Source organism: Topomyia yanbarensis, chromosome 3 (assembly GCF_030247195.1).
Source record: "Topomyia yanbarensis strain Yona2022 chromosome 3, ASM3024719v1, whole genome shotgun sequence".
NCBI lineage: Eukaryota > Metazoa > Arthropoda > Insecta > Diptera > Culicidae > Topomyia > Topomyia yanbarensis.
Genome location: NC_080672.1, coordinates 245,407,698 through 245,435,693, shown reverse-complemented (window position 1 = coordinate 245,435,693; position 27,996 = coordinate 245,407,698). Strand labels below are relative to the sequence as shown.

Genomic DNA, 27,996 nt, shown 5'->3' with positions numbered 1-27,996 from the left:
CTGGTGCTGAAGCGAGGCGCACAATCAAGTGCAGTATATAAGGCCTTGGCCCAAGAGGTCCTTGGTGAGGGCGCCCAAATCAGGTCGCTAGGTGCGGAAACAACTCTCCAGTGCAAGCACTTGGACGAGTTCACGACCGCAGAAGACGTCGTCGCAGCCGTCAAGGAGCAATGCGGCGTCACAATCGAGCGGGCCTCTGTGCGATTGAGGGACGGACCCTCTGGCACCCAAGTAGCCTACCTCAGGCTACTGAATGCGGATGCCAAAAAGGTAACCGAGAAAGGGAAGCTGAAGATCGGCTGGTCGGTATGCCCTATTAGTATACCCCAGCCGCCTTCAGTGGACAGGTGCTATCGGTGCCTAGAATCCGGCCATAAAGCTTACGAATGCAAAGGCATAGACAGGAGCAAGCTATGTCGTCGATGCGGCGAGGAGGGGCATAAAGAGCGGGGGTGCACTAAGGCATATAAGTGCCTTATCTGCACCGCTAAGAAGCAAGCCCATAAACATGCTATGGGCGGACCTTCGTGTCCCTTCGGTGAGTTAAATAAGAAGAAGCCGTGAGAGTCACACAGCTAAATCTTAACCATTGTGCAGCAGCCCAACAGCTGCTGTGGCAGTCGGTCTCGGAGTCGAGGACAGATGTCGCCCTCTTATCAGACCCGTACAGCATCCCTGCCGGCAACGGCAATTGGGTGTCGGACGTGTCTGGAATGGTGGCAATCTGTACAACGGGAAGGTTCCCGGTTCAAGAGGTAATACACCCCTCCGCCGAGGGTGTGGCGATTGCCAAGATCAATGGTGTGTTCTATTGCAGCTGCTACGCCCCACCAAGGTGGCCAATAGAACAGTTCTACCAGATGATCGACAGGCTCTCGGCGGACCTCGTGGGCCGGAAACCGGTAGTAATAGCGGGAGACTTCAACGCTTGGGCAGTGGAGTGGGGCAGCCGCTGTACAAATAGCAGGGGTCAAGCGCTAATGGAAGCGTTTGCGAAACTCGATACTGTGCTAGCTAATGATGGCTCCGCTAGTACATTCCGTAGAAACGGAGTGGAGGCGTGGATTGATTTGACCTTTGCCAGCCCGAGTCTGGCTCCAGGCATGGAATGGAGGGTAGACGAAGGCTACACCCATAGTGATCATTTAGCAATCCGCTTTAAGATCAACTATGGTGTGCAGCATCCGAGGGCGGGAGATCCCTGTCAGGTACGCGTACGGAAGTTCACTTCCACCTGACACAATTCCTGTCAGGCCATGGCTGTTTCCGTCAGTACCTCCACAGGTTCGGACACGCGGAGGTCCCAGTCTGCCCGGACTGCCCAGGTGTAGATGAAACTGCCGAACACATACTGTTCGTATGTCATCGGTTCGACGTCGAAAGAAGAGCAATGCTTGACGTCTGTGGCTGGGACACAACCCCGGATACCCTTATTCAGCGGATGTGTCAAACGGTGGAGAAGTGGAACGCAGTCTCGGCTACTACCATCCAGATTGCCAGTAGGCTACAGGTAATCTGGCGAACCGAGCAACAGACGGCGGGCACGGCTAACTAGTGATTGGTTAGCTGGAGCGAAAAAGGCCAAGCGCAAAATAAGAGAGTGAATGGTCTGTTCATGCCGAGGTAGGTTGGCGCAGCGAATGGCAACCGCGTAAGGGGTAAACCCAGCCACCCCGAAGCAAGACAGAAGAGTGAGTGTATAGGCGTATAAGTGGACTGCCTCATGCCAAGACGGGAGGGTCGTAGCGTAGTATGTTGGAACTAAGCTATCGATGCCTCATGGCGTGGCAGAGGAGTGAAAGGGTGAGCATCCAAGTCAGTCTCACACTGCATGTTAAGGGTGAGCATAAAAGTCAGCCTCACAGGTTGGTAGAGGCTAGCACAAAAGTCAGCCTAGCAAGGAATGAAAAAGGTGAGCACAAAAGTCAGCCTCGCATGGTATGTCAGAAGTGGGGCCTAAGAAAAATGTCCCACATGGGATGCCAGAGGGAGTGACAAAGGTACAATAGAGTGGCACGATTGAGAGTGAATCAGGTGATAGGGTGAGCACCCAAGTCAGCCTCACATGGATGGGTAGGGCGAGCACAAAAGTAAGCCTAGCAAGGAATGAGTAAGGTGAGCACACAAGTCAGCCTCGCATGGAACGTAAAAGGTGAGCACAAAAGTCAGCCTCATGTGGGAGTGTTTGAGAGTGAATCAAAGTGTGATTGAGAGAGCACCCAAGTAAGCCTCATACAGGATGTATGATCGCGTGAGTGAGAGTGAATGAGTACATTTAGTACAGCCATCCCCCCAGAAGTAATACCGAGAGGTAGTTCCTGGGAGGAATGATGGCGGAGCCCAATGGAGTTTAGTCGGTATTAATGGCTGGTCACCATTCGAGTCCGACACGCCCCCAGTGCACCCCGTGTGGTAGATTGGACCCTACCGTTAGCACGTGTACTGGGCTAGGACATAAAGGTCTTCTCCATTGTAAAAAAAAAAAGGGGTCCTCCGATGCGTGAAAATGAAATGTTTTCAGCTTTTTTATAATGAGTTTTATATTGAAGGGGAATTCGTTGGCCGTTGAAAATGAATAGTTTTGAACTTTTACAATGCACACGGGCAACCGCCAATGTGACATAATGGAATCTTTTTTATGCAATAGTAGCATAATCCGGTTACAGAATGATGGTATTGCAAGACAAAATTTTCGTCATTCTTCTCCTTTAATCAGGAAAATATATTGTTTCATTAATAATTTTGTGCCAATATATAAGAAACAATTAAACGAACAAAAATCATCTTTTTCATATTCCACCACTACATTTTGGCATATTTCCATAGTGGAAATCTGAAAAGGATATGTTTTCGACCATTTTACCGCTACCTTGCAGTATTTTAGTCACATAATAGCGAAAACTCAGTTTGTTTACATTAGCGATTTAGGCCAGTGTTGCCACAATTAAATCTGTACCGAGAGTTCAAAAAAAATTTCTATCTGTACTCTTCTATCGAAAAAAGGACCGGATTCTGTACCCAAACAATAACGAGGTTGTCAAAATGTTCCATTCGGGGAAATCAAACCAGACATTCTGACTCGGTTGTTTTATTTGAGCTGGAATTCCGCAAGAACCCAGTAAACTAAAAGGCGGCGCCGTAACTTGCCGTTCACTGTAAAAGTAGTGTGGGAAACCAGTTAAATTTCGGATAAATTTGACTGGGTAATGTCAATATCAGCTCCAGCTCAAATTCTCACTGCCACTTTGTTTGCCAACCAAAGGTGGCCAACAGAGTGGCGGTGAGAAGCTGAGATGGGGTTGGAAATATCAATAAGATACGAGAAACCGGCTTGCAAAAAATCAAATGGAGTACGTCAGAGTAAACGTATGCACTCCGAGAAGATTCATTCAGCTTTTATTAGACATCATCCCTTTGATTTGCTGGAAGCATGTTTCTCGCATATTGCATTATAATGTCAGCTTCAGTTCAAGCTCAATCAGTACCAGCTCCACTTCAGATTCTTGCCATCACTGCTGCCTAAATCAACTGGGATGCATCGCAGGGTTAAATTATTTTACCTTGCTGTCATGTTAAAAATCTGTACCAATCTGTAATTTTTAAAAAAATGTGTAATCTGTACCCTAACAAAAAAAAATTATACACAAACTTTAACCCATATAGTCCAACGATTCTACATATTGTATGGATGATACTCTGAACAGGTCGTTAGGCTCTTGGATCATTAGATGTTTATTACACACAGAAAAAAATGTTGGTAAAAATAAGAGTTTTTAACTCTTAGCAAAAAACAACCAACGTATACTCTTAGTTTAAAAATAAAACTTTTGTTTTGAGTACTATTCTTCATTTGCTTAAAAGGAAAACTTTTACTTTGATTATTATTCTTGATTAATTTAAAAGTTTTACTTTCAACCTAATATTTGGCGTTGGTTGTTTTTTGCTAAGAGCGGAACACTCTTACTTTTACCAATATTTTTTTTCTGTGTGTAGGGATACCGTACAAAATCTGTGCCAAAAATGCTTCAGAAATCTGTACCTTTCTAGATAAATCTGTACTTGCGGCATCACTGATTTAGGCCCTTATGAAAGATCTATGTCGAAGTGAGAATTGCGTATCAAAAGAAAAATGAAAAAAAGAAAAAAAAAGAAATTGATAGCAGGTTGATGGGCTCTAGCAGATAAATCAAGTTGATTTCGAGTAAATCCTTTCTTGAGCATAATTTTGTTATCTTAGAGATCCGAAAAGAGTTAAGTGGCTGTATCTAGGGACAAAAGAAGAATATTTTAAGAGCATCGGTTGATTAAAAAGAAAAAAAGTATATTTCTCGATTTTGTCAATGTCCCCGTTTTATCAGCCTAAAATTCACTAATGGGCTGATAAAAACGGGTCTTCACTGTATTACCATTATAAATCACAAAATGGTGGAAACTCGTCAACCGTTATACCGAAATGAAAAAAAAAAAACTGGAGAAAGTAGCTGCTTGAACAAATTACATTACTGTAATTAAAATTAATCGATAAAAGTCATATTGCGGAAATTGTTCGAAAAAATACATCACAGATCGTACAATAAGCATAACATATTTCACGATGCAGGGAAAAACATATTTCTGCCAAACCTTCTGCAAATAACCTTTTCATCCGTTTTCTTCGCGTAATTGCAATTTGCAAGTTAGTAAACAGTGTAGGCGGCAAAGCTTGTTGCGCATAATTTTACTATTATTACTTAACTATTGATTTTCAATGGCCAACAATTCCCCCTTCAATATAAAATTCATTACCAAAAAGTTGAAAATATTTCCATTTTGACGCATCAGCGGACCCCCCTGCGCATTGTAAATGTACAAAACTATTGATTTTCAACGGCCAACAATTTCTCCTTCAATATAAAACTCATTGCCAAAAAGCTGAAAACATTCCATCTTCAAGCATAGGCGGACCCCCCTGCGCATTGGAATGTGAAAAAACTATTGATTTTCAACGGTCAACAATTTCCCCTTCAATATAAAACTCATTACTGAAAACTTGAAAAAAACAATTCCATTATGACGCATCGGCGGACTCCTCTGCGCATTGTAAATGTACAAAACTATTGATTTTCAACGGACAACTTTTTCCTCCTCATCACAGAAAAGTTGAAAACATTTCCATTTTGAGGCATCAGCGGACCCCCCCCCCCCCCCCCTCTGCGCATTGTAAATATACAAAACTGTAGATTTTCAATGGCCAACAACTTTCCCTTCTACGATACTATGTTACCGCTAATATTTTGCTTGCAGTCCTTTCCTATAGCAAGCGAAAAAAGGACTGCCGCACATTCCAATCTAGCAAATATAAGCCATGAATGTCGATCAATACATTCATTTTGAACCGCTGCTATGAAATTTATTTGCAACAGTTCCAACGGAACGGATGATGAAAGTTAAACACACGGGCCATTCACATACATTCGCAACAGCTAGCGAACGAAACCCAACTACGGCAGCAAGCCGAATAACCGAACTTTCCCGAACATGTAACAGGCACGCTCAGCAGCACGAACGTTTTTGCTTTTCTCTCGTCCGTTTACATGCATAACAGCTTTAGGTACAGTTGCAGCGTGGCGGTTGCGTTGGTTTTTTCCCGAACATTCGCATTAAAATGAAATTCGAAATGACTTCTTCCAGCCTTGGTGGCGGGAAACAAAACTGCTGTGTGGCGGCATTCACGCACACCAAAGAGATTACATTCATTGAACGACATTCATACGTACACCAACCATGAAATTCGTGTATGACTTTCCTGCTCGGGCAGCAGCGTGAAAGTTTGTAAGCTTATGGCGTTCACAAAAAAATGTCACGTTTCCAGCCCTGGTTTCAGGGTATCATTTCGATGCGGTTTAGCCGCATAACCGAGGCCTAGCGAAGCGGCGCAAAGCCGCTGAGGATCCGCCCGGCGAGGTGGCCACCGACCCGCCGTCGGAAGCAAGCGAACCTGTGATCCACTCGTTTGGCCGGCTTACTCAAACATAGGGGCTATCCTAGAAAAACTCTAGAAAGAGAACTGCGGAGACTCCATTTTCGATAGATTGGATTCGCGTTTAGCTGTCAAAAAACGAATCCAATCGAACATTGCTTATCCTTATAACATTGGACGTGTTGCCATACAATGCCGGGGCATACGTTGCCAAAAATGCTGCTTTTCTCTCCGCAGTTCTCTTACTAGTTTTTCTAGGCTATCCCTAGTCCCTAGAAAGCACGCGCATAAGCGATGTGGCGTAGCAAAATGGGGCCCATATTATTGGCTCGATTAAAAACTCGTCGAAATGTCAATTGACGATAGGTTCATCCGGAGTGTTCATTTGTGTTTACATTTTGCTAGCGTTGCCAATTTTATTTTGTGTCCACCACCCAATGTGGCTACGCCACATCGCTTTTGCGCGTGCTGTCCGACTTCGCTACCGCTCATTCGAACTTAAACTAGGGATAGCCCCTATGTTTAAGTAAGCCGGGCAAACGAGTGGATCACAGGTTCGCTTGCTTCCGACGGCCACCTCGCCCGGCGGATCCTCAGCGGCTTTGCGCCGCTTCGGTTCCTAGGCCTCGGTTATGCGTCTAAGCCGCATCGAAATGGTACCCCTTAAACATACTAACTAGAATCGGTTGTGTCACCGGAGCCGGAATACAAATTAGAACCAGCCAGCATTCCGGCTGAGCTGAACTGGGAAGTTTGGTAAAATTTAATCTGGAAATAAAAATTTTCTGGCAACGCTCCAGCACCCCGTTGAATTCTAACGATTTTACCACCTGGGCGCCAGGTTGACGATATGAAATGAACTTTGTTTACTTTCGACAAGTTTTGATTCGGACCAACAACATCTAGCCATTTCGATGATTTTGAGGTCGGGCTGGATGTTGTTGGCTCGAATCATAACTTGTCGAAAATAAACAAAGTTCATTTCATGTCGTCAATCTGGCGCCCAGGTGGTGAAATCAACGGGGTGCTGGAGCGTTGCCAAAAAAATTTTATTTCCAGATTAAATTTTACTAAACTTCCCAGTTTAACTCAGCCGGAATGCTGGCTGGTACTAATTCGTATTCCGGCTCCGGTGACACAACCGATTCAAGTTAGAATGTTTAAGGGGTACCATTTCGATGCGGCTTAGCCGCATAACCGAGGCCTAGGCGAGGTGGCCACCGACCCACCGTCGGAAGCAAGCGAACCTGTGATCCACTCGTTTGCCCGGCTTACTCAAACATAGGGGCTATCCCTAGTTTACGCGCAAAAGCGATGTGGCGTAGCCACATTGGGTGCTGGACACAAAATAAAATTGGCAACGCTAGCAAAATGTAAACACAAATGAACACTCCGGATGAACCTATCGTCAATTGACATTTCGACAAGTTTTGATTCGAGCCAATAATATGGGCCCCGACCTCAAGGCTGGATGTTGTTGGCTCGAATCAAAACTTGTCGAAAGTAAACCAAGTTCATTTCATATCGTCAACCTGGCGCCCAGGTGGTGAAATCAACGGGGTGCTGGAGCGTTGCCAAAAAAATTTTATTTCCAGATTAAATTTTACTAAACTTCCCAGTTTAACTCAGCCGGAATGCTGGCTGGATCTAATTCGTATTCCGGCTCCGATGCGGCTTAGCCGCATAACCGAGGCCCGGGCGAGGTGGCCACCGACCCGCCGTCGGAAGCAAGCGAACCTGTGATCCACTCGTTTGCCCGGCTTACTCAAACATAGGGGCTATCCCTAGTTCAAGTCCGACTGAGCGGTAGCGAAGTCGGACAGCACGCGCAAAAGCGATGTGGCGTAGCCACATTGGGTGCTGGACACAAAATAAAATTGGCATCGCTAGCAAAAGGTAAACACAAATCTCGACAAACATATGATTACGGCCTAAAAGCCAACTGTCAAAATCCACTTTGAATGGAAATTCCAGACAAACCGTTACTAGTCGAACACAGTTCACAACAGTTTATGAAAGAGAAAACTTTTCTCTTTTGTTTACTACCAACATCTGTGATTGGCGTATAACGGTTTGTCCGGAATTTCCATTCAAAGTGGATTTTGACAGTTGGCTTTTAGGCCGTAATCACATGTTTGTCGAGAAATGAACACTCCGGATGAACCTATCGTCAATTGACATTTCGACGAGTTTTGATTCGAGCCAATAATATGGGCCCTGAGGTCGCTGTCAAGTGACAGATTTTGCCAGACATTTTTAGTTGAACTGCCAGATTTTCTTCGAAAAATAGTGGCAATCCTGCATCATGCTCATTTTTATCATGCTGTGTGTGACACCTTTTCACTGTACCGAATATAGAGATAGGGGTCGGGTCCCAAAACACGAACGTCGTCCACTAAATTTGGGCTGTTTACAATCCGAATCACTACAAGACTCTGGATATCTAAAATTAAAGTTTCGTTCCAGGGAAAAAATTTGTAGCGTTCATTGATTTGTTTTGTTTAACAAAAATATATTTCTCCGGTAAAATCCAAAATGTACAGTTACTGCAATGGAAAAAGCAATATACCGTTCAATTGAAGGTATGGTTTATTAAGTTGTGTGTTCTGTAACTCAGGTCGAATATAGTACTGCTTCTGATTACATTTATTTTTCCACTTGTTTTAACAGACTGCCAGCAATTCCGATGGTGTTAAGTAGAAGTAAGTCGAGGGTTAAAACTTACAACAATTGACAATATTCTTTCGAAGTGAGTTTTCATTTTGTTTTCTGTCAGATTGTTAGTTTGTTGCAACAGAGATCGCTTCGTTTGCGAACGAATTTTGTTGGGAAGAGGTGGGCGATGAATCATTTGTAGAACTCGAAGCTGCCCCTGTTGTGCTAGCAGATGATGGTCCACGATGTTTTTTATGCATATTACTTGGTCGATTATTTCGTTTATCCGTACCTATATCTAGCAAAACAGAAGTACCAGTTAGGGGTGATGGTGCGTCGGAAGTCACATCATGTGTGCCTTTGGATAGCGGTTTTGGGGCATTAAGTTGCTGTCCTGAAGTTGAACTCCGACCTTGCATTTTGTTAGGCTTTGTACGTTGTTGAACAGAACCCGGTGTATAAAGTGGAGTTATCACATTTCCAACTGCTTTTGTGCGACCCTCTCGAAACACCTGCAACAGAAAAGATCATTTTCTATACATTAGATTGAACAAAACATTTCAAGGTAATACCATTCGCTGGCCCGGTTTCATATATTCAGGATTTTTTATGAAACGAAATCGCACAACCGCTTTATCGCCTGTTCGTAGACATTCCTTTGACATTTGCAAGATTTGTGCCGTTTGTCGAATACTGCCACAGTGTACCATCGCTGACCAACGGCCGTATTTACTTGATATAGTTGTGGGATGGTGCAGGACAAGTATTTCGCAGTCAAACTCCCAACAAGCCTATTGCAACAAAATAGAGCATATATTTTTTATGGTTGTTTCTGATCCGTTGTTCGAAGAATACTTACTTGAGGATTGATATCTGGACTAACCAACACCATACCCTTTCTGATCTGGGATCGTTTTATTTTTTTCAGAGCAAAACTTGCCGTTTGACCACTTCGCACTTCACGAACAATCATTCGCTTTCGATGAATACTTTTGATCGTAATCGATTGGAAATCACCCAGTGGATTTGGTCCGAGCAAAAGTATGTCATTCAAATGAACGACACCTTGAAGGGTTATACCTGAAACGACAGTACCAACGCCCTGAAAATATATACATAATTACTAGCTGCAGAATCTGGGGATGATTAGTTTCATTTACCGGCACAGCGTATGTATCATCAATTTGAAATTCAGTCGGAAGGGTATCGTTCCCTGTTGTTCGTACTGTTAGAAGGTTAAGGAACATTTTTAACAGGTTCAGGTTTTCGCCGGTAACATTAGATACTTGAAATATTGGGCATAATCGCTCGGAAACAAAATTTGTAGCACTGAGCACAACGTCGTCAGTCGTTTTCACCATTACGGGTACTTTACGACATCCTTGTGATTTGAGAATTTTGTACAAGAGTTTCAAATTTTCTTGCAATACATTTGGCGGACACATATCGATCTTTGTAACAACTACAAATACTGGAACTGAGAGGGCTAGCGCTAAGCCTAAATGTTCTTTCGTCATTCCTACTATACCCGAATTGGCTCCGATCTAGAATAGCAAGAAAATGTTTCAATGTAAAAAAACTAACTTTTTTTCTAACCATCAACATTCCAAAGTCCGGTGCGTGTCCTGTCATGCCAAAGACCGTTGTCTTTAGGTATCGCTCATGTCCAGCTAGATCAATGAAGGTTATGACCTTGGCAGATTTTTCGCAAATTTTCACCCAGTCCAATGTGCCGTGATCGGGTTTGTTTACAACGTTACCAACACTGTCGAATCCCAAAATATCATTACCAACAGAGCTTGTTCGACCACTTTCTATTTCGTGTTTGTGACGAAAAAGTCGTTGTCTAGCGAAGCCTCGACCATTGTCCAGTTCACCATGTGTCAGTACTCCCAGTAGTGTAGATTTACCGGCATCTACGTTCCCTACTACTGCAACGCGTATCTCGGTGAAATCATTATCGTCTACTTTCGAACGGACTAGATATTGCCCAGTTGCTCCTTTTTCGCCTTTTCGTAGTCGCAGCTCAACACATTCAGCATTTAACATTGCTGCTAGTGATTGCAAAGTGGCCACAGATGCTGCATATTCGTCTGCTTCCAATCCACTCTCGCTGCCATCTGAAAATATTGCCCAATCAGGGATAATTCTTAGTGTCAGTGCATTAAGCACTATTTACACCTATCCGATCCGGTTCAGCGACGGTTCAGTACCGTGTACGGACGCCAATATTCTTTCATACAATTAAATGCGAGCTTTCACACTTCCGGCACGGCACCGTCCCGGATAAGTGTGAATGCTCGCATTTGGTTGTATAAAAGAATATTGGCGTCCGTGCACGTTACTGAACCGTCGCTGAATCGGATCGGAAAGGTGTAAATTTGGCTTTACAAATCAAGCTCTTAATACATTGAAGAATCTCATTTGAATTAACCCATTGCACTTGTCAATGTGGGCAGTGCTTTATGGTGAAATGAGCCGGAGCCCTGGCTGGTTCTAGTTGTATTCCGGTTCCAGCGACACAACTGATTCTATCTGGAATCCGTTGTGTCACTGGAGCCTGAATAAGAACTAGAGCGTGTCACCTCCCGGCTAATTTTCCGGTTGAACTTTCCTGGGTATGACCACGCATCCGGCTCCCCACGCTGAACAAACCAGAAACGTATTTTTTACTAGAAAATGAATCAGGTGATGTTAACCAAATGGGCATCCTTTCAATTTGAATTGATGTACGTAAAATTTAATAGCTTGGTAATAAAACGGTTTTTAATTAGCAAGGGACTGGAAGGTGAAGTATATTTTTCAATATTTAGAGCCATAGTACTCAAGGGAGAGCAAGGTGTTGAAGGGAGAAAGTTCAGAAAAGCGTGGAAGGATCATATATGCAAGCTTAGAGCTCTAAGCTTGCATATATGATCCTTCCACGCTTTTCTGAACTTTCTCCCTTCAACACCATGCACTCCCTTGAGTACTATGGCTCTAAATATTTAAAAATATACTTCACCTTCCAGTCCCTTGCTAATTAAATGCCGTAAAAACTGTTGACAAATTTACTCAATAGGTCGTTAACAAAAATGGTTAACAAAAAAATGGTAAAAATTGGTAATAAAACCTATTATATTTTTTAATGAAGGTTATGCGTCACGCAGATAAAAGTGAAATTCACACACCTTTTACTGACGCTCACAGTAGGAAAATTTCTAATGTTTTATAAGCTCGGCATGGTGAAACCTGTATATACGCGTTCATTCCTGTCGACTTTTCTACAGCTCATGTACGTACACGTCACACGACACAAATACTACTTCACTAGATGGTGGAAAATAATAAACAAAGAAAGAAAAAGCAAATGAGATTGTTTTCAACCAGTAAGCTACATTATTGGTGTTAATGAGACTGGCCGACACGAACTCCCTAAAAGTTTACTAGATGTTTTCGAGTGTAAGGTTAATTGATTGATTGATTCAGAATGCGGAATCGGATTATACGAAAAAATAACCTTTTCGATTGATGAACTAAAGTATCATTTGCAGCAATGTATTTTGTTTGAAATTTCATGGTAAACAAATACTTCCATATTTGTAGTTGTACTTGTATTTCATTTACATAAATCAGCAATCCTCCGTGTACCCCTTGAAATAAGAAGTAATATTCATTATGTACCGGAAATGAGTCCCCAAGAGTACTGAACGAACGAGCTGCTAGAAGTAAGCCAGAGCACTCCACCAGTTTTATCGAATGGAGATGCTGAACTAGCAACTGCTAGTGTTTCAAATAGGATTATTTCAAATTTGCAAACCCGATGTAAAGTTCCATCGGGTTCTATTACCTATATATCATTTGCATTATAATATCGAGAGTTGTCCTACTGGAGCTGTAAAGCTGGATTCTCGAAAGGGCTCCCCGTTAGAATCACTCATTACAATTGTGGACGAGACGGGCAATGTCACGCACTAAAACACTGCTTAAAGGGGTCTTCTACTCTCACGATTTTAAAAAGCATAAGCATAAGAGATCGCCCGTAGTTGCTACTCCGTTATTGACCCAAAGAATGAAATTAGATTCATTAAGCAGACGCGGCGAATTTTCAGTACGTATAGACCCGCGATCATCGATACCAACCAAATCAAAGTCCCATTGAAGCCGACCTCCGAACAACTATTCATTTTTACGGTATTGTCTTCTCGGCTAGATCCGTTCGCACCCTCTCATTCTGCCACTATCGGCAGAAGGCCGACAGCCGGTCTAAGGACCACATGTCATCAATAGACCTAGACTCGCATGGAGGCATGAGATAGAATTGAAAGCTACATACATACACATGGTGACCAATGAACATGACAGCAAAACAGTTATTCTTCGTGCTGACATAACTGAAGGTAATTGATAAGCGGTCCCCGATCCCTCTCGCGAATTGTCAATTCTCAAACCTTATATATGATTGAAGTGATCAATCCACTCAAATAAGGCCATGTGCTTTCCCTATGCACATTGAATGCTCTCTGGATCAGTTCCCCCGTTGATAAAACAAACCCTAAACAAACATAGAACTTAGTTGGCTCAGTCCAAAGAAAACTAGGCCGACCGGCGGATACGTGTTCCCTTACAGTGCCATCACATCAACGTACACCCAAAATTTACATGCTACAAAATATCTGCAATCCCGAATATAAAAGAATCAAAACCTCTACTCATTTACAACAAAACAAAAAAAAAAACAGTTGAACACCCAATAAAAATAGGTGACAAGGAACGCGGACGAAAATAGCTGAGCACCGACCGGCTGGTTTGCCACCTACTTTTCGAGCGAAGAATTTTGGGGCGACACCTGGTAGTCGCCGGTGAAACGTCAATTATTTGAATATGCCAATTTTTCTTATTGCCGTATTTTTCACTTTTCGGATTGAATTTTTTCTCTGAAAAGCCATTTTCACTATTTTTAGAATGTACACTGTGTTTCTAGATGTTTTCTGTGCACTTTTACTGTCCTTGCATCGGGAATCGACGGTCCGTAATGCGAGGAAAAGATTTTTTTTCATTTGCCGGAATTCGATTTTTACAAATTGTCACCACTCGCGTCAGTCGAAAATATGCCGAAAATGATTTTATAAGCCACTTAACTTTGTATAATCGTTAAATTGCACCGTTATTCATACTTTTGTGCCGAAAATGATGAAAATTAACAGACTTGAAGGGAGCTCTACGAGAGTCAACCGCTCGCGACGAAGATACACACTCAAATCTCTCTTCTACTCTCACGGTTTTAAAAATCGACTTTTCTCTTTAATTTCAATCTATTTGTATCTGAGAATACGCCACAGAAAGGATTTGGTTAAAATCATTTTCCTTGGCATGCTTCTGGGAACCGAAAGGTACGCATCTCCGGACGTTTCTGAGATACTAAACATGGCACACCACAATGGTGCTTGTCGATGAAAAAATCATTTTTTAAATAATTCACCGGTCCATTCTATTTTTTTTTCTTCGAAACCAGGTGCAACAGTTATAGTTGTCAGTCCTGGTACGGGTCAGGTGGATAGTTTGGGTAATGGCTTAGCTGGTGTATGCGGACGACATGCACTCCATAGAAGGTTTGTTTTGGCATAATGTAATAAGCATAAAGTCATTTAGTATGTCCGTTCATACGTCAGTACATTGGCAGTATTATATCGGACTTTTTCTTGATCTATCTAGCGCAATACTAGCTTTAGGGTATCATCTTTCTTATCTCGAGATTTGTGCTGGCATTTTGATGTTTACCTGTGCCCCATGTCTGTTTGTGTATTCCTGCTCAGCTTTAAATGAGCTTCATGGTCCTTACAACGTAACTAACCCACCTACATTAAATGAGAAGAAAAGATTGTTTATATGTCGATATAATGAGTGTTAAATACAAAAATAGCAATATTTTCACTAGACGTCATGTTATGTTAGCTCTTTTAAATGTTGTTTTGTTACCGTTTTTGATTGTCAAACTCCAGTCCCCAACAATGCATGATGGTTACATCGCTTCGAATCCGCTGCACTCCTGGCTTTCCTTCAAATCCTTCAAACTCTGATGGTAGCATATATATTTCACTGTCCTCCTCCGAAGCACTGCTCACTTCATAATCCGATTTCACCATGGTATTTAGCAAATTCTTCGCTTCTCTTTTCAGCTTTCAAGCGCCCAATCCTACCACTGCTCTGCATTTATGCCGCTCCTTTCAATATCTTGTCTGATCATTGTACGACAGGTGAAAGCAGGTCTTCCTAATTTCTTTGGTTCATCGATTCTGTATTTGAGCGCTGTTCTCAGTATACTTTCATTTCCCCCTCCCCTCTTAAGATGTGCCCATAGAAATTAAGGCGTGCTATCATTATTTGGTTGTTGATGGTTTTCCCTTCAGTATCTTTGGTGCCATCCGTTGTAGAGGTATCTGTTCTTGTTGATCGGTCTCCTCGATATTTTCCTCTTCCTCAGTTGGCTAGGTGTTGTTCATTTTTTATATCATTCCTGATTTGCTCTCCGTCTGAGCTTAGTGACAGCAGGATTTCCAACATGGAATTTTTCATATCGCGAAGGGCATTCCTGTTGCTTTTGAGCAGAGTGGAAACTTTCATGGAGTATCGAGCAACTCGAGATATATAGGAGTTGTAAAGCCTTTCAACGACCTCCCATCTCAAAATTGTATCTCTTCAAGAAGCCACATAGTGGGTGAAAAGCCTTGTTGGCCTTTTTATCTTTTCCGCTGTTGTTTCCTTCCGCGTCAAGCTGCTCGTTACGAATGCACTGAGGTAACCTAATTTTGTAACTACTTTCAACTCGAACGGCCCGAATTTCCTCATGGAGTCTGGTTCGACGTTTTTAGTGTCGTAGGGATTTCTGTAGAGGACGCAGGTTTTACTCGTGTTTATTTCTAGGCCAACCGAGACCAGCAGTGGAATTAATAGACCAATTATCCTTTCAACGTCTTTATCTGTTTCGCATATGAACAGTAGATTATCCGCATAGGCTAGAATACACGGTATAATGATGTGTCCATAGTGTTCCAGGTTGATTTCCGGCATCAGTTCCCGTAGCGTTATTAGGTGTAGCAGTAAAATAAACAATCTCGGGCTCAGTGGACATCCTTACTTAATTCCCCTAGCCTTGTTAATTACTGGGGTTCTTTCACTAAACCATAGGAGCGATGTTCATTCCGCAATGCACGCAGTGTTGATACGATTAACTAATCCTGGTCACACTCCCATGTCTATTAGAATCACCGATAGTTTTGAAACGTCCACCGCATCAAACGCAATGTTTTAGATCGACCAATACCAGTATTGATTGTTTATCCTTCCTCCATCTTTCGTCGAATATCCTGCGTAGTGTGAATATTTGATCGCGTGTGCCTCTTCTGCTTTGGAGCGCCATTTGGTAGGATAACATTGGCGGGTTTTGTTGATCGAGTCGGTTTAGCAGCATTCTAGCGTAGATTTTATAGGCAACTGAACAGAGCGTTATGCATCTGTAATCGTCCGTATACTGTAGAGATGGGCGAAACAGTTCACTTCGAAGAACCATTCCCGACTAAACAGTTCTATAAAAAGAACTAGTTCAGATGAACCGTTCTTCCGTTCAGCTGATATTTTACTTGTATCTAGCGAATGTCTCTCAAAACATTCGATTCTTGGAGAGGAACCAAACAGATGCTGCCCAAACTATTATCTGTATGCTTAACAAGTTCATCAATTGTGGCGATTTCTTCATTATGTATAACTAGAGAAATAGAGAATGAGATGAGTCGTTCGCTTATGAGTCGTTCTTCGCCGGTTTTATTCTGGGAGAGCACAGAGAGCGGTTTGTGGGACGGCAAGTCAGTTCATTTTCATTCGTTCGCCTAAAAATCGGTCCGAGAAATTCGCTAAACGGCTTTGGGTCATATTCAGTTCATTCGCTTTGAAGAGAATTGAGAACTACCGTTCTTTTAAAAAGAACTTCCGTTCGCTCATTCTCTTCAAAGAACCAGTTCACTTTAACCGTTCGCGAACGAATTGCCCATCTCTAGTATACTGTGGGTTTTACTTCTGGCTATTGGCACTTGAACCGTTGAAATCCATCCACTAGGAACCACATAACATTGGAATACCTGTCGTAACAAGGCAACTAGCTCATCTATCAAGGCGTCTGACCCGTACTTTAGAAGTTCTATAGATATACCATCTACACCCGGCGCAGTGTTTTCATTTTCCTTACGATGTATTCTATTTCCTCTCTTGTTGGATCCGATCCGCTTTCATCCGAGGATCCTTCGTGTAACAGAACGATTTCCTTTCTAATGGAAGCCTACGCCGCCGTTTTTATCGCATTCTTCTTTCCGCCCCATTTTGTCTCTACCGTCTGTGCCCCAGTTTGAATATCCGTTAATTGTTTATCTAGTTCGTTTTGATATTTTTTGCGGCTTTCCTCATCAACTCTTAACAAACCAATTTCCAATCGCACTCTTTAATTCGTTCAGTTTTAGGTACCTAGGAGTGTGAAGCTGTTTTTTGCACGTAGGTAATATTTCGAATGGCCATGAATATCTGTTACCTTAGTGTCGATTTAGCAAGGAAGGAGAGGAATGTTTGAAAATTTCTAGGCTTTCAGCTACGTCTAATTTCCAAGGATTGGAGATTTGACGTTCAAATTTAATATCTTCTATAGTTAGGTTATGTTTTTCTGAAAAAGCATGCAAAAAAGGTCAGCTTCACGCGCCTAGGTACTTACTGGCCACAGCTTACTTATTTTTCCAAGATAAAAGACTTAGCAATCCCGTAATTTCCTATAGACTGATACAAACACTGAAGACGATTACAAGTAGTAATCGAAATACCAGGTATCTATTAAATAGTGAAGTGCAAGTGCATTATTCATATATAGCTGAAAGGAAAATTACTTATTAGTGGAGCACCTTCCAAATAGGCGCCTGTGCAGATGGGACTCTCTCTTCTGATTCTTATTGCTTTATTATAGACTACCCAATAATATTATAGTGTACTAGCTAATACCCATCGCGCGTTGCAGCGACTTCCAACGAAATAGGAGGAAAATCAATAGCACACAAACACGCCAAACCAAAACCAAGAAAAAATACTACTAATTTACCTTGGTTTTGATATGCTTTTCTATATGAAAATCCAGTTTACAAATTTTCTATTGCGATTAGAGCTATGTTCACCTGTTAAAACATGTTAAGATATGTGTAAAGAACAACCTTTGATGATATGTGGGCATGTAGGACCTATCAAATCAGAGTGTAAGTGACCTTCCTATGGAAACATAGCAAAAACACGATTTTTGATTGGAGACACCTCTAAATCATGTCCAAATGAAGCCATTTTTGGCGAAAGTTCTTAAATTTACACCTAGAACAAAAATTTGAGCTGACCCTTGTATATTTCAAAACTTTTTCAAAATGTGGAGAGGTCTAATCTAATATATATATATATATATATATATATATATATATATATATATATATATATATATATATATATATATATATATATATATATATATATATATATATATATATATATATATATATATATATATATATATATATATATATATATATATATATATATATATATATATATATATATATATATATATATATATATATATATATATATATATATATATATATATACAGGGTGTTTGGTTCATGGTTAAGAATCTCTCGGGGGGTGATAGACTGCCACATTTGGAGAAAAAAATTGTTCTACACATACCATCAAATCTCAACCGTTACAGAGTTATTGAACTTTTTGTGTAAAAAACTTATTTGTCTTAAAATACCTCTAACTTTAAAAGTATACTTTGTACTTTAAATGTTTCAGTTCCATTTGAAAGGTGAGAAAATTTCCTATTGAATGGTGTTCTCATATCTTTTAAGTAATTAGTTTTAATTACCTTTTAACTGTAAAGTAGTTAAAAGTTAGTGTTTTTGAGGAGGTTTTTGCTAATTTTCTCGAAATAATGAAGTATGATTATAGCAATATCCAGTATCCAAAAGTTGAGTTTTGGGACGATTCATAATTTGTTCTTGGACGTCATATTTCTATCTCTTCTCATTTCTTAGTAATTTCATTACTATACTTTTCCCGTAACCGACTTGCAAGTGCTTAAAAGACTCTAATCTAAAAAATATGCTTTATATCATTATTTACAAGATTTCATTGGAAAGCTGAGAAAATTTCCTATCAATGTATGTACAAATGTCTTTTAGTTAAGTGTACTAAATGATTTTTTACTAACGAAATAACTCAAAATGTGTGTTTTTTTGGAGAGTTTTTTAATTATTCTAATTATTAATCAACAAAATTTATCGTTACTATTGTTCATTTGATGCCCCTTAATGTTCTCTATAACTTTTAATTTGACACTTTGTCTACATCTCTTTTCATTTTGCTGCTATTTAATAGTTAACACAGCATGAGCTCGCCACAAATGTAGTGGGTTCGAAATCGTTATTTTTGCATATGAAACGATGTGATAAAAATGATTTTGCGTCGAAACCAAAAGAGATAATTGAATGGAGTCAAAGAAAGAACTGTAGAGCTTGCTGAGATGCATTATTTCCATGATAATAATGGTGATGTTTATAATTTACTATTTTAAGAAAATTAACGAAAATGCTAATAATAGCACTAACTTTAAACTAATTTACTTTCAAAAGAATACTAAATTCACTTAACTGGAAAGTATTAATACATTTTTCACTGTAAAATTTTCCTGGCTTTCGAATAAAAAGAAAAAAAGTACAATAAGTGCCGTAATTTTTCAATTAGAGCTGGTACTAGTGAAAATAACATAAAAATATCCAAGTTGAATAACCCAAAATCATGAAAATAAGAAAAGGTAAGTGTATCATGTCAAAGAACAAATTAAGCAGCTCATCATTACTAACAATCTGAATTATTAAAATGATGAGGTTAACTATTATGATTTTCAAGAAATGAACGAAAAATCGTCTGAAATTGTTTAATTTTCAATAAATTACTTTGAAAAGGCTATTTAAACTCATTAGCTGAAACATTTGAGGGCATCACTCAATGCGAAATTTTCTCATCTTTCGAATGGAACTAAAACATTTAAAATACAAAGTATACTTTTAAAGTTAAAGGTATTTTAAGACAAATAAGTTTTTTACACTAAAAGTTCAATAACTCTGTAACGGTTGAGATTTGATGGTATGTGTAGAACAATTTTTTTCTCCAAATATGGCAGTCTATCACCCCCCGAGAGATTCTTAACCATGAACCAAACACCCTGTATATAGGGTGTTTGGTTCATGGTTAACAATCTCTTGGGGGTGATAGACTGTCATATTTGGAGAAAAAAATTGTTCTACACATGCCATCAAATCTCAACCGTTACAGAGTTATTGAACTTTTAGTGTAAAAAGCTTATTTGTCTTAAAATACCTCTAACTTTAAAAGTATACTTTGTATTTTAAATGTTTTAGTTCCATTCGAAAGGTGAGAAAATTTCGCATTGAGTGATGCCCTCACATGTTTCAGCTAATGAGTTTAAGTAGCCTTTTCAAAGTAATTTATTGAAAATTAAACAATTTCAAACGATTCTTCGTTCATTTCTTGAAAATCCTAATAGTTAACTTCATCATTTTAACAATTCAGATTGTTAGTCTTGATGAGCTGCTTAATTTGTTCTTTGATATGATACACTTACCTTTTCTTATTTTCATGATTTTGGGTTATTCAACTTGGATATTTTTATCTCATTTTCACTAGTACCAGCTCTAATTGAAAAATTACGGCACTTATTGTACTTTTTTTCCCTTTTATTCAAAAGCCAGGAAAATTTTACAGTGAAAAATGTATTAATACCTTTCAGTTAAGTGAATTTAGTATTCTTTTAAAAGTAAATTAGTTTGAAGTTAGTGCTATTATTAGCATTTTCGTTAATTTTCTTAAAATAGTAAATAATAAACATCACCATTATTATCATGGAAATAATGCATCTCAGCAAGTTCTACAGTTCTTTCTTTGACTCCATTCAATTATCTCTTTTGATTTCGAGGCAAAATCGTTTTTATCACATCGTTTCATATGCAAAAATAATGATTTCGAACCCACTACATTTGTGGCGAGCTCATGCTGTGTTAACTATTAAATAGCAGCAAAATGAAAAGAGATATAGACAAAGTGTCTAATAAAAAAATATAGAGAACATTAAGGGGCATCAAATGAACAATAGTTACGATAAATTTTGTTGATTAATAATTAGAATAATTAAAAAACTCTCCAAAAAACACAAATTTTGAGTTATTTGTTTAGTAAAAAATCATTTAGTACACTTAACTAAAAGATATTTGTACATACACTGATAGGACATTTTCTCAGCTTTCCAATGAAATCTTGTAAATAACGATATAAAGCATATTTTTTAGATTAGTCTTTTAAGCACTTGCAAGTCGGTTACAGGAAAAGTGTAGTAACGAAATTACAAAGAAATGAGAAGAGATAGAAATATGACGTCCAAGAACAAATCATGAATCGTCCTAAAACCCAACTTTTGGATAATGGATATTGCTATAATCATACTTCATTATTTTGAGAAAATTAGCAAAAACCTCCTCAAAAACACTAACTCTTGACTACTTTACAGCTAAAAGGTAATTAAAACTAATTACTTAAAAAATATGAGAACACCATTCAATAGGAAATTTTCTCACCTTTCGAATGGAACTGAAACATTTAAAGTACAAAGTATACTTTTAAAGTTAGAGGTATTTTATGACAAATAAGTTTTTTACACAAAAAGTTCAATAACTCTGTAACGGTTGAGATTTGATGATATGTGTAGAACAATTTTTTTCTCCAAATATGGCAGTCTATCACCCCCCGAGAGATTCTTAACCATGAACCAAACACCCTGTATATATATATATATATATATATATATATATATATATATATATATATATATATATATATATATATATATATATATATATATATATATATATATATATATATATATATATATATATATATATATATATATATATATATATATATATATATATATATATATATATATATATATATATATATATATATATATATATATATATATATATATATATATATATATTAGGCCTCTCCACATTTTGAAAAAGTTTTGAAATATACAAGGGTCAGCTCAAATTTTTGTTCTAGGTGTAAATTTAAGAACTTTCGCCAAAAATGGCTTCATTTGGACATGATTTAGAGGTGTCTCCAATCAAAAATCGTATTTTTGCTATGTTTCCATAGGAAGGTCACTTACACTCTGATTTGATAGGTCCTACATGCCCACATATCATCAAAGGTTGTTCTTTACACATATCTTAACATGTTTTAACAGGTGAACATAGCTCTAATCGCAATAGAAAATTTGTAAACTGTATTTTCATATAGAAAAGTATATCAAAACCAAGGTAAATTAATAGTATTTTTTCTTGGTTTTGGTATTCTTCATATATGGGGCATTCCACGCAAAATTTGCCAGAAAATTTTTTTTTTGCCCAGATCAATTTTTTTCTCGGTTTAGTAATCAAAAATATTCGACACGTAGTTTTTTATTTCAACATAGTAGGCGAGACTTTCGAGATTTTTTGTTTAATTTCACTATTTAAAATAAATCTACCTTTTTCAATCGCTCGTACTGTCAAAAGTAAAGAAGGTACCAAAAAGTTCCCAAAACATGAAATGTGCGCCTTTTTCACAGCTTTCGGATGAAGTATATTAATACTTACTCAACGTATTGGTTTCATGGAAAATATTGAAATTTTTTAAGCATATCGATTTTTTCCAAACTTGGACATGATTTTTTTTTCTTTTTTTTATTGTATGAAATGGGAAAATCATTTTTCTTGATGCTATAAAAATTTGGGAGTGGGCAATTAAATACTTACGGAGATATGAATTTTTCAATAGCGCCTTGCGCGCCACGCACTTCGCTCGTACTCAGGTTTGACTGTATGAGATTTTACACTCTACCGCGTTGTGTAAAACACACTTGCAATTAACTTCATTATTTATTAGAAATAAATAAAAATAAACAATAATAATTATTCAATGAACCACGGAAAACTGAATAAAAAAAAATTCTCTCATTATTTTTAAGAAAAATGAGTGAATTTTACATAAAAATATCAGATTTTTTGGATTTTTAAGGCTATTCCATGTTCCAAAATTCAAACCATTTTATAATTTTTTTGTTAATCGAGTAAATAATAGTCCAAATTTTAAAAATCTTACTGAATTTCCTGTTTCAGTCAATTTTATCAAGAGTTCAATAGTAATTCTTCAAAAGGGCTAATGAGGCTTTTGTAAAAAAAACTTATTTCGCTCATTATTTCGCTACCGAGTTGAATTTCATGAAAAATACACATGAATCAACATCTTTATCCTTGGTAGAATCAATTTCAAATGTTTTCTGTGTTGAAATGATAACAAATTAGGAGAAATCAGCAAAACAAAAGTTTGTTTACAAATCTTATTAGCCCTATTCAAATGTTGATATGGAGTTATCATACTCGCCGTGGCGCTCCTCGACGTGGAAATGGTTGGACGTCTACTCTTGGAACGCTTGTGTGGTTCTGCGTGACTGCAATTTTTTCTCGTACATAATGAATGTATAAATAAACCTTAACATTACAAAAGAGATCCATTGTTGCCTTACCTTCAAAATCGTAAACCAAAATCACTTTCGGTTTAAGCACTTTACATCAGACGCCCCCCTAAAGGAAAACATACACAGCTAATGCGTTATGTTTGTTTTAGATTGTTATTGTTTTATACTCAATTTTGTAGTTGATTTTATAATATAAAACAAATGGGAATATCTTTGTATGAGATAATTTTTAAAATGATTAAAATATGATATTTGTATTCTGGCGATAAATGATTGCTGAAGTTCTGCAAAAATGTTGAACGAATGCTTTTTAAGTTTCTGGCACTTTTTAAATCTTGTTTTCAGTTTAGTTACCTATCGTTTCTACGTCGTACTCTTAACTCCATTCTTTTTGAAAACCTTGAATGTTTGCATTTATTTTTCTGATGGTGTTCGTCAACATCTTAAAAATGTGAAACGTTGTACTAATTTTTTAATTTTAATTTTGCATTCACCCCACACAGTGACATTTTTCGCACAAAAGCCCATGGAAAAGGTGCTTGTGACGAAGCCATTATTTGTCGAGCCAGTTTACAAATGATCAATGATGATCAAATGTGGACCGCAACTGAGTCGTACGATGTAGCAAGTAAAGCTGCTTTGTCACGCAATGTTTCAAGTTCAAATCTCAGAATAACATAGGAAAACGTGCCAATCGAACCAATTTATTCTGATGCAAGAGCAGAAAAAAAATCCACAGAATTGTTTCGAAAAATGCCAAACCACACCTGGACCACAATCATTTCACTATGATGAGACGAACGTGGACTTCAAATTAAAACTGAAGATCTTTTCTTCCGGCAACACTTTTGAATGATTAAGACAAAATAAATCTGAAATTAAACATACATCTAAATGCAATAAATAGTAAAGTTAATCGCAAGTGTGTTTTACACAACGCGCTGGTGGGTAAAACTTCATACATCCAAGTCTCAGTACGAGCGAAGCGCGTGACGGTACGTTTTTCACAAGGCGCTATTGAAAAATTCATGTCAAAAAAATTGATCTGGCAAAAAAAAATTTGTGGCAAATTTTCCGTGGAATGCTCCATATATAGATATATATATATATATATATATATATATATATATATATATTATATATATATATATATATATATAATATATATATATATATATATACTTATATATATATATATATTATATATATTTATATATATATATATATATATATATATATATATATATATAATATATATATATATATATATATATATATATATATATATATATATATATATATATATATTATATATATATATATATATGTATATATATATATATATATATATATATATATATATATATATATATATATATATATATATATATATATATATATATATATATATATATATATATATATATATATATATTATATATTATATATATATATATATATATATTATATATATATATATATATATATATATATATATATATATATATATATATATATATATATATATATATATATATATATATATATATATATATATATATATAATATATATATATTATATATACTTCCATTACTTGGCGATAGATTTGGGAAGATTTGGCTTGATTGTTCCATTAGTCTAATTGCCTTACTAGTTACATGGAGTGTCAAAAAGGTAGTTGACCAGATTCAGCCATGATTAAGTCTATTGGACTCGTACGAAACGCTCCTGAGGATTCCCGTATAGCTGAGTTGTATAAAGGTTGCATACTTTTGATCGCTGTTACACTACCGCTGTTAGTTAACGAAAACCCAAAAGTAATTTTGGTAACACTACCGCATTTGTTATTTGAAGCAGAGATTTCCTTGTTGCTCCGTTCATTCTGTTACTAAGATCTTCAGCAGATTCTACATAGACTGCGTATTTCGTCGAACTGCTGCTGCATGGCATTTGAAATTCAACCGTCTGTCGACAGTCACGCCGAGAATTCTAGCATATTGCACTTCTGGTACTGATGCGTTGTTAATTATAACTGGAGGTAGTTCGGGATGTTTACGTTTCTTGCACAGATGCATGTAGCACAATTTTTCAACCGATATACACATTTTGGTTTGTTCAGCCCATGTTTCTAGTGCCGTTGCTGCTACTTGAATTTTGCGTCGAACTTGTTTAGCATTTCTGTTGATAGCCAAAATCAAAATGTCGTCTGCATACACAAATATTTGTAGACCTCTAGGGATCCTTTCGAAGACCGTTTCCATTAATACGAGAAACAAGGTGACCGATAATATGGATCCTTGAGGGACCCCGGTAGCTTGCACTTTTCTTGAAGACAATGAATCCCCTATGGCTACGCGGAAGTGTCTGTTCGTAAGAAATTTTTGAGAAATTTCAACATACGTCCATTAATTCCCCAGCTGATTAAAGTTGAAATAATTTTGTTTCTGTCTGCTTTATCGTAGGCTTTTTGTAGATCGATCATCAACACTTCGCAGTGTTTACGGTCCTCGAAGGGTTCTCGAATGGCACTCTCCAATGAAGCGATGTAGGTATCCACTCCTCTACCTTTTCGAAAGGCGAATTGATGAGTATTAAATCGCCCTTTTTTCGATGTGAGCTGTTAATCGTCTGTTGACCATTCTGCTGAAGCAGCTTAGCAGTGTGATCGGACGTTGATTACCAATTTGTTAAGTGTCCTTTCCCGGTTTTGGTAACGGAATAATTATGCCTTCTTTCCATTGTTGGGGTATTGTTCCAGTACTCCATATTTTGTTGATTGTTTCAAGTACTTGTAATTTAATGCGATAAGGTAACCGTCGAAGCATTTGGTAACTGATGTTGTCAGCTCCCACTGATGTGTTTCCTTCCCTTGTCTAGAGCCCAGAGAAATTCTTCTAGAGAGAAGTTGCTGTTGAAATTAGTCTCCTGATTTTCATTCAGATTTTGGACCGTCTCCTCCTCTAGCAAGTGTTAGTTGACTGTGGCTGAGAAACAGATTCAAAGTAGCAGGCTAAGTTCTCTGAAATCTGCAAGGCATCCTCTATGTTTGATTATTCACCACCAAGACCGGTTTGTGAATGTTCCTTTTTCCGCGTAATGCATTCACTTTACGCCACAACTCGCTTCCGGGTAATTTGTGAATTGATTCCGGAGACAAAGGTGTCCCAGGATGGCCTTTTTTGCTTCATTTACAGCTTTTCTGGATTCGTTTCGTGCTTGTTGAAATTCTTGCAAGGCTTGCTGTTTCATTGGATCATCGTTGTGTAGTCGTTTCAATGCTCTAGGTTTTTTTCGCCTAATCTTAACTGCCGCTCGTACTTCTGTGGTCCACCAAGGAACACTTTTAGTGCCAAGTTTTCCCGATGATTTTGGTATGGACTGTTCTGCTGCATTGATTATTTCGTCGCTCAGTTCTTCTGCTGAGTATGACTGGTTACGGTGAATCCGTTCTAGCAGGATATCTTCAAATAACGTCAATTCGCTCTATCATATATCCATCGTCTTCGACGTCGAATCTCTGGTACAAATTGCGATGAGGTGATTATCACTGGAAAGTGATCACTCGTACGATTATCTGCGTCCACGTGCCACTGTAGTTTAGTACAATTGTGGTGATGCGATGGTTAGATCGATAGCCGAGGTGGTTCCACTTCTTGGTGTGTGTTCTCCAGTGTTGAGTATTATAAGGTTGTGTTGGGCTGTGAAGTCTTCAATTACAGCTCCTTTACCATCGTTTTTGCTACTACCCCAAAGTGAGCTGTGGGCATTAAAATCACCCATCAGGACAATAGGGGGTGGTAACTCGGTCACTAATTGTTCTAGCTCGTTGTGTAATTGGCCTGGGGCACTGTGACATGGGATGTAAATTGATACGTATGTGGCTTCGATCGGATGGTTTACCCTTGCGGCTACCACTTGTAAATTTGTGTTTATTCTCAGAAACTTATGTGTTAATGATTTGTGGACAGCGAGTGCTACTCCATCTGGGCACAAGATGTTGGCCCCGACGAATTGACCATTTGTACTCGCTTCTGTGAATTTTTTTTCATTATGTCTGCTTGAGCGAGGCGCGATTCTTGTACAGCGATGATACCTGGCTGAAATTCCGATGCCAAAAGTTGCAATTCCGTATAGCGTTCTCTGATACCATTCACGTTCCATTGAATAGCGATACAACGTTCTGACGCGTTGTGTGGGTTGTTTGAAATTGCTGATCGATGTGATGATGTTCTTGAATTGGTTCCGCGGTGTGGTTTCTTTACTGTAGTAGTGTTTAGGTCCTGGGTTTGCGTATCACTATTATTCTCACCAGGAGACCGGAGATTGGCTGAGACAGTGGCGTATTGATAGCCTTGTCTGCTATCCCCGGTTCGACCTCTGCCTGTGAAGACAGTGGAAGGGCTACTTTCTTCTCTTCCCTTCCAAGATGAGTGAGTGGATTTGTGTTTTGTATTGTAGTAGGGTTAGTGTGGCTTAGACTTGCTGGATTATACGTGTTTATAATAGATTGGTGAGAGCTGTCCATAAAGATCAAATAAATTGGTTAACATATACGCCCTAGTTGGTTACTCCTGTCCATTTCTTGATCTTGCTCATAATCGGATATTCCAGATGAATCATGCATGTGGTGTTGTGTGTCAGTTTCATCATTGCTGAATGAAATGTTTAATTCCTCGGGCACTTTTCAGAAGAATGTGTGTGCGGATGTGGGGTGATATGATTGATTTA

At 38.4% G+C, this 27,996-nt stretch overlaps 1 protein-coding gene across 1 annotated transcript in view; it reads right to left on the bottom strand.

The window, feature by feature from the left end:
* Positions 1-8,446: 8,446 nt before the first annotated feature.
* The window catches only part of LOC131693633 (GTP-binding protein 1), a 152,588-nt gene continuing 133,038 nt past the window's right edge, over positions 8,447-27,996 (bottom strand). Inside the window, exons 3-7 of the mRNA XM_058981604.1 lie at positions 10,211-10,734; positions 9,775-10,158; positions 9,474-9,716; positions 9,187-9,405; positions 8,447-9,126 (exon numbers count right to left, since the gene is read on the bottom strand). Of these exons, the coding sequence (XP_058837587.1) occupies positions 8,740-9,126; positions 9,187-9,405; positions 9,474-9,716; positions 9,775-10,158; positions 10,211-10,734 (1,757 nt within the window). The 3' untranslated portion in view covers positions 8,447-8,739. The remainder of the gene's footprint in view (positions 9,127-9,186; positions 9,406-9,473; positions 9,717-9,774; positions 10,159-10,210; positions 10,735-27,996) is intronic.